The sequence below is a fragment of the Phaethon aethereus genome (genome assembly GCF_964289735.1).
Source record: "Phaethon aethereus genome assembly, chromosome: 7".
In the NCBI taxonomy this organism is placed as follows: domain Eukaryota; kingdom Metazoa; phylum Chordata; class Aves; order Phaethontiformes; family Phaethontidae; genus Phaethon; species Phaethon aethereus.
The window spans coordinates 5,493,843-5,504,931 of record NC_138583.1 but is presented as its reverse complement, the minus strand read 5'-3'; the positions used below and the strand labels follow the sequence as shown (position 1 = coordinate 5,504,931).

Sequence of the window (11,089 nt, the reverse complement as noted above, 5' to 3'; positions counted from 1 at the left end):
TGCTGTATTACTTTTATGTAAATGTTTCTATTTCAGCTTCTCCTGTTTTGCATGCCTGCACATAATGCCCCAGGCTTCCAAAATGACATATTTCAGCCTTTATTTTCATATTTGAGAAGAGAAGAACAGTGACGATAAATATGGGGTAAGTCTGGAAAGGGAAGATGAAGGGACTATCTGGGAAAAGACGGCGATGGGCCAGACTGCAGTTTGGACTAACAGGAGGTAAAAGGACGTGGATTCACATTGGATCCATTAGCCAGTGAGCATCCCACACCTGGCTACTGACTCCTCAGAGAGCCTCGCTCTCCAAATTAGGCACAATTAACTGTGAAGTTGGAGGAATCACTTGGGCATAGTTTAATAGGAAAATGACATTGTATTTTGGTACAAGGTTCTAGAAATCCACGCAGTGAAGACATCTGAAGGAACTGTTTCTTTCTTTTAACTGATGATAAATGGTGCTGGTGAACTTGCAGGCATGAAAATCCCAGAATTCAGAAAATTTTCAGGGCAGGCTTTTCAGTCTGGATGTGTTAGTATTTGCCTTTGTCGTAAAGAAGCTTTGCTCCGCAGTCTTCTCTGCCTTTGGGCTGCTGAGCCGTGGGACTTAGCTGCCCATGCAGCCCTGAGGGTCCATCTAAACTGGGCCAGATGTGCCCCAGCCTTTCTGCTCCATCACCTCTTTTCCAGATTTACGTGTCTTGGTGGAACAGAAAGCAGGAGATCGCTATCTGGAAGAGTCAAATTGATATTCTACTGATTGGCACTGCTTGAGGTCTCTATCGCTGCTTTTTTGACCTCATGGGCAGAAATCTCTCTGTTGTGTGTTGCAGTTGTTAGTGTAAGGGAGGGCTGAACTTGCATCTATAGCTGGGTGATATTTGGACCTACATGGATATAAGTGTTATCAGCGGACTGCTTTCAATGCTGATGGCATCTGAAAAAGTCACACAGAAAACAGTTCCTTCACAAAAAAGACCTGCCTCAGGCTTCTACGAATCTGCTGCTTTGAAGTGATATATTAGAATAGAGCCAGAACCGGGAGGAGAAAATCAAAGCGTTAGCTGGGTGAGGGTAAATGATGTCTTCTCTTTCTCATTCAATTGAGTTTCTGTGTTGAAACTTGTTGTTCCTGACTTCCTGTGGGTTGTCTGGTAAAGAGATGGGGACGTAAGTTTAAGTTTGTCTTTCTCAGTTGCTTTTATGCACGGACACCACCGGAAGGCTAATTTGAAGCCAGAACGAAACCTGTAAATGTAAGAAAAGAAATTAAATGGTGAGATGATCTTTTTAATTGCGCAGAGAAAGAGCAAATGCATGACCTGGTTCTACCACAGAATGACCATGGAAATAAAATGTTTCTGTTGAAATCAAAGGGGTGAGGAGATGAGCTAAGTGTATAAAACGGTGGAGGGAAAAGCAATAGGAGTTTATGATCAGATTTCCTTATATTTTAAGTAAATATATAAGATCAGTGAAATGGCAGGATGTTTGATGTGCTCAGTAGATGGTGCTGACCATGCTGGTAACAGCATTTTTGAGAAACACAGCATGTGAGGAAAATACCTGTGTTTACCCACGGGAAGCTTTTTTTAAAAAAAAATTTCCATAATTAAATGAAGAAGCTGTCCGCTTTCTGAGAGCAGAGGATGTGTTTGGGTGTTTCATGTCAAATTCAGAGTGGCTGAATGGGCTGCAAAACTGCCACCTTTTACGAGCTTACGGGCAGGATGCCGTTTGAAACGCTCTCAAGGAGTAAGCCTCTTAGCACCACCAGAGTTAGGCGTTTTGCTGGTGGAGTCCCAGTGAAATTGCACCGGAGGTGCTGGAGGAGGCGTGCCGATAACCATTTACTACCCTTAAAGCTCTCTGCGCACGCAGCTTAGGCTGAAGAGAGGTGCGGGTTAGGGAGAGGTCCGGCAGTGGGATGTGCAGGCAGGAATTGGCATGGAGCCCCACAGGGCAGGCAGAGCAGCTCCCCAGGCCCAGCGTCCCGCTGCACAAGCGTCCCGAGAGCAGCCCGTTCTCAGCGCAGAGCAAGAGAGACATCTCTTGGCACGACGAGGTCGTGCTCTCCAGCTGCTCGCTCGTGGCAGTGTGCCTGGACGGGGGTCTCGGCAGGTCACCCATGGGCTGTTCCTGCTCCCCATGGGGTTGAGCCACACGCCCGCATGGGGGGCTCGGGGCTGCGCTGACGGAGGGCTGGCCCGGGAGGAGCGGGTGGTCGAGCCAGCCCAGCATTAGGTGAGCAGATGCGTTGCAGGGATTACAGGTTCCTCCCTCGGAAATAAGGTAGTCTGCATGTGGAAATGGGTGCAAACGTGGCTGCGCTGATCATACGCCTGCTGTCTGCACTTCATTCGGAGGCAGAAAATCTTAACGGTTGAGTAAAAGTCTCACTCGCAGAGCGTGGCTCGTCTCACATTATTAGCAGAGTAACTTAATAAATTAACTTGTCTACCTGGCCTGTTGACCGCAGTTGAAAATCACAGTTGTTCTCCCCTCCAGAGATTTACACTATTTCAGATGGAGATTTTAGTTTACTCTGTGCACGCACGTGCACGCTACTCACCTTTGGTTAAGGCAGCAGTATATGATGGGGTTGTACATCGTCGAACTCATGGCAAGCAGAAAGATTGCGAGATAAACCTGCTGAATGTACTTCTGCTGGTAGATGTCTTCCTTGAAGCTCCCCAGGATGAAGTATATGTGGTAGGGCAGCCAGCAGACAGCAAAAATGATCACAACTACCACCATGGTCTTCACAAACTAGGAAACCAAAAGCAGCGTGTTACTTCTGGGCTTCTCTGCGATCATCTGAGCTTGCTGGGGGAATGGGAAACGCTGCTCTTGTTTTGGGTCTGTTTTGCCCTCCTAAAGCGCTGTGTATGGTACGCAGACCTGGGTTGCTAACGGCACAGAAACCAGCCCTGGTGATGGAAACTGGGAGCGGGGAGGGGGTTAGAGCAAACGTGTCCTGGTGCACCGAGTGGACTTTCTGCAGAGGAGCTGCTTTGCAGCTTCATCGGAGAGATGTGGTAGGGAAACGCGAGATCTGCTGTTACACCGAAACCTCTCCACCCCGTCCAGAGTTTTTCCCTGGTTTATGCTGCGACGTGCGGATTCACGGGACACCTTGGAGAGTAAACTCTCTAAGGGCTGCTGGGAACTGGCCTGCTGCCTACTGACATGAGCCTTTCTTCCTTGGAGGCTGGCTGAGGCATTGTAGATAATTTTTTTTCATCCTTGCTGGGTGATGCCCTTTACCCCCGGCCCCAAAATATTTTGTATTTTCATGCCCAATCCCACAAGATTTTGCATCAAATGCAAGCTCCGTTTTGGAATTGGAGCCAGCAGGGCTGGTGTGCTGAGGGTAATTATTTTTAAGTTTCACTTCTGACCTTTTTTTTGGCATTTACTTGGTGTTCATAGCAGACTCTGTTAAGGTGGTTGCCTGGAACTGCACTGCTCCACAGAGTAATTCCTATAATGCTGTATGCAACAAACATCACCATTAAAGGCAGTAAATAAATCAACACGATCACTGCAATGTGATACCTGAAAAAGAAGAACAAGCACGTTTTCATAGTCAGTATGTCTCTTGAAGGGCTCTCTCAGAAATTGTCTTTTGGATACGTATGTCTGGTTCCCATTAACTTCAACCCTAAAGCATACAGAAGCAGAAATTTTGCCTACAAACATCATTTACAGGGAGTTCTGTAAACAGCAAAACCTCATCTCTCTTGTGATGATTAGGCCTTGGACTGAATTCACTGCTCTTTCAAGATGGAGTAACATCATTTATCTCTTATCAGAGGGTTACGGTCCATGGCCATCTGCACTGAACTTTGCTATCCCACTGCAGTCAGGAAAGAGAGACGTCCGAGACTTGTGGCCATAAAAATACGAACCTTTAAATCACAGATACGGAGACGGAGTATTGCGAAAACTACAGAGTAACCTGACGCATGCAATAGTGCCAACAGCTTAATTCAGCAACAGTGAAAAAACCTGCATCAGGGACTACAAAATGTAGCCGGCTGCTAACAGGGTGCACAAAGCAGGGAAGACTCCAGGTAGCGAGGAAGGAATATTGCCTGCTTATAGCATGCAGAAGGCGAGCGGCTGTCATTGCTGTATCTGTGCTGCTGGCTGGTTTTATTGGTGTGTGCGCACGCAGTTACGTATCGCCAACGGGCTACGCGGTTACTGCTCCAGCTGAAAGCGCTGGCGTCTCCTTCAGCTGTATTTTAGCTCGGCCCTTCCTAGCTTTCCGTGTCACCCTGCAAGCTTCTGCTGGTTCCCTCATGCTGGGGTTTGATTATTTTAAGCAACCACCATTCACGGGGAGGGAGCAACCTGCTCGCTTGGTTACAGCGGCTGTCAAATTAACATAAACAGTGTAAAAACGAGGATTAGGCAGGAGGGGTCTGGCGCGCGCCGCTGGCGATGACCACAGAAGGCTGGGGGCAACGGGTCTTTCTCAGTATGACAACGCGCTGGGGTTGCTCGCCACGTTACCGAGCGGGGTCGAAATGGGCGTTGGGGTGCTCGGTGGTGTTTGCACCGCCTTGGGGTGGTTGCAAATATCAGAGCAGTGCCTGCCTATAGAAAAATATGGTATGTGTGAAATGGGGCAGGTTTGTCCCTGCCCGTTTCCCACCTTTCCCCGTTGTCCTCAGAGCGGTACCTCTTTTGAAGGTCTAATAATACCCTGTGTGGAGCGCAGCAAAGCCCTTTCAGAGTTCCCATCCTGGGCAGAGGAGGAGAGGATGGGAGCCTAAGCTTGAGCACGGGGCAAAAAGAAACTTTTAGTCTTGTAGTTTTGCTACTTTTCTGCAAAGTTAACCTGTCACCAGAAAAAAAATCCTCTGTGGTTAAGGTTCTTTATTTTGGTCAAACTTTTACAAATTTACTCACTTCATACCCGATATTTCTCAGGCACTGGCAGTCACAGTAGTGCATTGTTCGGTCACTTTTTTCACTTGTTTCTGTCATAATTATACACACTTTTCCTGCAGAAAAGGATTTTCCTTTGTTCTGAAGTCTAGAAATCTTGAAGGCTGGTTTTACTCAACTACAGAGGATTTGGAGGACCCACAGTCAACAGAGGAACCCAGTTCTCAATTTCTTTGTTTTTTCCTTGGGTTTCTTAGCATTTCTTTTCCTTGGTATTTGGGCTAGCACATGAATGGCTGCACGTGGCTTTTTCTCCATGGTCTGTATTGCAGGCATTTGTCCCAACAGATCCATCACTCAAGATGATTTCTGGGGACCGCTGCTTCCACCTTCCTTTGTAGGAAAGCTCCTGAAACCTGCAAATCTGAGACTGTTCAGGGAGAGCGAGCTGCTGAATGAAGTGATTTAATGTGTTCGGGAGCTGCTGCTCTTCAGCTGGGGATCTCAAAACGAACTCGCCCCGTTATTTCCCACGTTCAGGACCACCCTTTCCAGCCTGCAGAGATTTTGTCGGCGTGCTGGTAAACTCTTGTTCCGGTCCTTCCCAAACAGTGGATGTGGGAGAAATAAACCTGGTTCTTTTCATCTGAATTAAATAGTCATCAGCGACTTTTATATAAAAGGGATTATCTATTATCCCTCCTTCTCAACCGATATTGTATATATTGGTATATTGTGTTCCCCAGCATGTGCCACGGGCTGCCAACCAAGGAGCCCTGGGAGGAATGTCACCCAACATGGTGTGAGCCTGATTTTACTCTTTGTTCTTCTGTGACTCTGGGGACAACTGACCGCCAGTGGCTGAACACGCTGCAGCTCAGCCAAACTTACGTGAAGCTCCTGGAACATATTAGTGTGAAACCCCAGTTAGTTTAGTAATAACTAACCGCAGGAGGCATCCAGCTGTCTGCCAGAGATGAAGACCGAGAAGGGAAAAATGTCCCTGGTGCACATAGCTGGGCAAAAGCGCTCACAGTGAAGAATGGATGCGGGGAGTTTAGCGCTTGGTTTTAGTTTGAAAAATTGTTTCCATTTTGTTAATCGATTTGTTCCTTTTCTGCAAGTTCTTCCATTACTACTTTGTATAAATATGTTTTACTTGATAAATTTCTCAAACTGCTCTGTGTATCATGTGCTTTGAATAATGATTAATCACAGCAGATCCCCTAAATGTGGGGTATGGCTTATTTCATCTGTCTGAACAATCTTGCTTTAAAGCAGGAGGAAATTGCTGTGAGGGTTAGGAGCTTTTGGGAGTGCAGATGTGTGCCCAGATAAGTCAGTCTACAAAACCTCAGGATGTTTGAAACGTGCTTCTCTCTCTTTTTTTTTTTTTTTTTGTTTTGTTTTGCTTCCCCTACAAAGTGCAGCATAATTTTTAGTTAATTATGTGGCTTCTCAGCATTAAAGATACCCAGTTTCTTCCTGCCTGATGGAGGGAGAAAATCCAAAATCTTTGGAACCAGGATTTATTGCTTGTTTAGAGCCTTTTTGCAGTGGTTTCGCTTAAATCCACCAAGCCGGTGTCTGGGGTTTCTAGATCCTGTAGCCAGTTTTCAAAGCAGGGGAGGATGCCACATCACCCTTCTTCACCCCGAGTCACGATCACCTGGCAGCTTTTTTCCGCAGCTGGCTTAACCTGAGCTTATATGGGCTGCCCCAGACACGTATTCCCCTGCTGTGTGGTTCCCCAAAAAACCTCCCTCTTCCCCTTCCCCGGTACTGCCTGTAGCCAAAAGTTGGGAGATGAAATTAATTTCATAGTCAACTTCTGCACGAGTCGGGAGGTTTTTTTTTTTGTTTCTCTTACGTGAGCTGGTGCTTGGATCCGACGTCGTCGGGCCAGACGACGACGCATTTCGTCGTTCCGTTGTCCGTCATGATCTCGGCGTAGAAGCACTGCGGGAAGGCGAGCCCGAATGCCACCAGCCAGATTATCCCTATGATGACTCTGGTGCTTCCAGCAGAGAGCCTGGGCTTGAAGGGGTGAATTATCGCCACGTACCTGCAAGAAAAGTAGGTAATGCTTTTACAGTTGTGTTGGTAAACTGTACAACAAATATAGCAAGTGTAAAATCTCACCAGGCACTATGGTGGGCTTTATTTATGGAGATATTTTGACAGGTTCCAGGCTACGAATAATTGGAAGGAGCTAAATCCTTTCTAAAGAGAATGATTAGTCTTAAGGCAGAATATATTAAACCCGTGTGGATGGATGCTTCTTGTGTGCGGGGGACGCAGTCATCTGTGCCTTTTGCATATGGTCTTTGCAAGTGTTCTGCTTACTTTTAATTTTTCTTTTTTTTTTTCTTTTTTTTTTTTTAATTAATTTTTCAAGTGCTTTGTGTGTTTCAGCTGAAATTTTGTGCTGTGTACTGTTTGTGTTAGTTTGGAGTTATGCACTATTTAATACCACGCCCTTCTCTCCTTCCTCAACCCCCCAAAAAAGCCACAACGCCCCGTTCCCCCCGAATTATGTCAGTCTCCTCTGATGCCCCGTACCATCATCACGTCAGCAGGCTGGGGTCTCGAGTATTCTTTACCCTGAACGTTTTCCCACCGATTTTTAGCCGTGGAAAACCCTTGTGCCATCCACCTCTGCCTGTAAACGCTCGAGCACTTGTGCTTGCGGTGGAAGGGGAAGGCTGACCCTTTCGTCCCACACCTGCTCTGAGCCCTCACGGCACATATGACTATTAGATTACTTGCCAGCCCGGGCTGCTCTCTGGTTTTAAGTTCCCCGTGTAGAAATGCATGGCATCGTAATGAGTACATAATCAATTATGCATTTCTTGTCATGCTTTCCATGCTCTCTGTCATGGTTGTTACAAAAGCCAAACAGAGTGGAAAATGCCAATTGCCTCCTGGTTTTCATAGCGAAAATCTGACAAACTCTGTGCTGTCTCTCGGCCAGGCTGTTGGGAGGGAGCTCTGCTGCGGGACAGACAGCGGCCGCACGGACAGACGGCACAGTATGAGCCAGAGCTGCACGGCAGCGGACCCTTATTTAGCTACAAAATTTTCACACCACCTTGCTTTTCCTTAGCTCGTCGTAAGTGGTATTATACAATGCTCGACCCCGCCCCGACGCAGCCGCCCGCGTTGCGGATGCCCCAGGTATTAACAGGGCTGCCGGGCGGAGGCTTCCCCATCCAGCCAGGATGCTTTTCCATCCAGCATCTGCCGCCCCGCTCGCGCTCCCCGTGCCCTCGCTCTGTGCCCCGCTCCCTCCGACATCCCAGGATGCCGGTGCCGTGCTCCTGCATGGTGCCCTTCCTCCCCTCCTCGTCCCACACGGACAACACGAGCTGAATTTCGGATGCTCTTGCACACTTTCCAAAGAGGACCTAGGAGACTTTGCTAACTGGAGTGTGAAACTTGAGCCGATATACTACATTTCTGCCTGGAGTGCTGCGGAAGGGTGCGGTGGTACCCGGAGCAGCCTGAAAGGGGGAAGCAAGAGTGGTCCCAAACCCAGCGGTGAGCGAGAGCGCCAGGGCCCTTTCCAGGGCAGACGAAGATGACTTGCAGAGCTGTCACTTCTTAGCCTCCTTCCTTACAACAAACCACTTCAAAAGACATTGTTTTACCGAAGTTAAACAGTGGAGCCCAAGTGGACGCAAGTTCTCATAACAATAAATGGAAGCTGCGAGTTTCCAGGAGACGGTGTCAGGATCTATTTTAAGGTTAAGCAAAGAATAGCTAAATATGGTTTGCAGCGAGATGCCAAGTTTTCTTTCTGATCTGTGCCATGTGACCAAAGAGATTTTGGCTGTAGAGGTACTCTCACCGAAAGTCCCCAAGGAACGAGAGCAGGGAGACGTGAGGACAGGCTGAAATGGATTTATTTAAAAAAAACAAAAAAACAAAAAAACAATTCTTTGGCAGACCACGCGTATAAAATAGCTGTTACCAACAGCCCTTGATTTAAAGCCAGGAACAGCAAAAGAGTATTCCCGTCTAAAGCTAAGCTGCCGTTGCTTCTAAACAGGGGTTTGCTCTCAGCTGGACAACTGCAGGCTGATAAACACATGGCTCATCCCTGCGCTCGCTAGCGATCCTTCCAGCGGCCGCAGGGGCCACTGCCCTGTACTGTGCCGTACGAACCGGGCGGGTTTCGGCGGGCGTTAGGCGCACGCGGGGCCGAGCCTTCCTTCTCCTGCTAGTCCGTTCCTCCGGTTGGATTTGCCTGTTGCTCGCTTCCCTGGGTGTGCCGGGGTGAACCGAGCTGCGAGCAGGGGTTCACTTCCCACGCTGGCTCCGCTCCCGAGGGAGCTGGAAGGGCCCGTCGTGGATACGCCTGCTCCATAAGGAACGGAGGAGACCTGAAGGAAACTGCAAAGTCACCAGGAGGGCTTGAAAAAGAGCTGCCAGGGATTTCTGGACGCCGGGTCCGGCTGCCCGGGGGGAGACCTTCACCGTGGGGCTGTGGCAGGGGCACAGGATGGAGAAGACACACGTGTCCCCAGCGCCAGGCAGAGTGTGGAAGAAACAGAGGGAAGACGGGAAGGTGGAGACGGCAGAGAGCCTAGAAGGGACTTGAGGCTCCTCTACCTCTTTCACATGCCACGGCCTTTAAGAGAGGCAATTCCCATGGACTTTTGGCCGCTTTCTAGTAAAAAGAAAAGCAGCGTCACGCTACTTACCAATGAGCTGTAAACACATTCAGACTCCACAAATTCAGGCTCGAGTAAAAGAGACATGGCAGACGTAAGAGAGTATTATGAAAAAACCAAATTGCTTCAGAAGTCAAACAAAATCACTGTAATTACTTTCCTCCCTCTTGGAATAAGTCATTCTTGTGAACTATTGGAGCAGACCCTGCCATTTCTGAGCCACTTCCCGCTGTTTCGGGTGGTTTGCTGGACTCACAAGTGGGATTGTGGATGCTGATACTTTCAGCATCCCGCAGCATATACTTATTGCTCCAGCTCCGTCCAAATGACGGGTCCTTCTCGTGGTTTTAAAAAAAAAAAAAAAAAAAGAAGAGTTTGCAGGATGACTGGGAGACAATTTACGATCGGTCATTTGGGAACAATAAAATACCAGCCACTTCCACTCGTTAGAGATTCGGGTGCGATTCAGGCCAGGGATAAAACAGAAGAGCCTTCCTTTCAAGCCACAACTAGCAGCTAACCCCGTAGTCTATTTGCCTGGCACTGCTCCCGCTTTGCCGGTAAGGCACCCGCTACGGTAGGTGGGGGCCAATTGCACAATGTATTGCAATAATTTCTTACAACTTACAGCGGATTTTTCCGACCTTATCTTCTCTGTTCGCCTCTTACCTCTCTGCAGCCACGGCTGTCATGGAGTAAATGCTCACAAACATTGCGGTGATGGGGAACCAATTCTGAAACCTGCAGAATTCCTCGCCGAAGTACCAGACGTTGTGACTGGCGTAAATAAAATTGAAGATGGTATTGAAAGCAGACATCAGCAAATCCGAAAAAGCCAAATTAACGATAAAGTAGTTGGTAGCCGTCCTCATTCTCCTGTGCGCAAGAATAATCCAGATGACCGTGACGTTGCCGACGATGGATGTGATAACGATGAAGGAATAGGTGATAGCCCACAGAGCAATTTGCCATCCCGGCTGGGTGAAATGGGTTACCGCCGTCCAATTGCCGCTGTCCTCGAGGGAGGCAGCCTGCGAAATGTCGCTAGCATTTAAAACGGAAAACGTGCTCATGTTTTTTTCTTCGGCGTGAAACAAAATGTTCTGGCATCTGCTCGTTTTCTTGCAGTAGACGCTGGTGTTGCGAATCTCCATGTGTATGACTAAGTGCTGTTAAAAAGGCATCGGGATGAGATGTCTCATGTCCTCTCGTCCTGTTTTCCAAGTGATGCAATGCAGTTCCGGGAGGAGATGAGCGATACCAAGGGCCTCCTCCTTGCCTGGCATTTTAACCTACGCTTGAAGAGCAATAGTTGAGTTTCTTTTTTCTTTTTTCTCTAAAAAAGGAAGAAAAAAGGAAGGGGAAAAAAAAAGAAAAAAGGGTGTTTTCCAGATCAGCAACAGGCGATGTCTTCCTTCAGATTATTTTTAGGGCCAAGAAAATATAAATGGAAGTATCAAGCCAGAAAACACTTCGATACAAGTGGAAATCCTTCTTTTTCAGGGCAGCGG

The 11,089-nt window shown here is 47.9% G+C and overlaps 1 protein-coding gene across 1 annotated transcript; it reads right to left on the bottom strand.

Moving 5' to 3' along the window:
- Positions 1-931: 931 nt before the first annotated feature.
- On the bottom strand, positions 932-10,651 carry TACR2 (tachykinin receptor 2; the record flags this gene model as incomplete). The annotated part of the gene is made up of 5 exons (XM_082002010.1): positions 932-1,251; positions 2,576-2,772; positions 3,405-3,561; positions 6,773-6,967; positions 10,248-10,651. The coding sequence occupies 5 exons, from the start codon at positions 10,649-10,651 to the stop codon at positions 1,056-1,058; spliced, it is 1,149 nt and encodes a 382-aa protein (XP_081858136.1). The 3' UTR covers positions 932-1,055.
- Between the last annotated feature and the right edge of the window lie 438 nt (positions 10,652-11,089).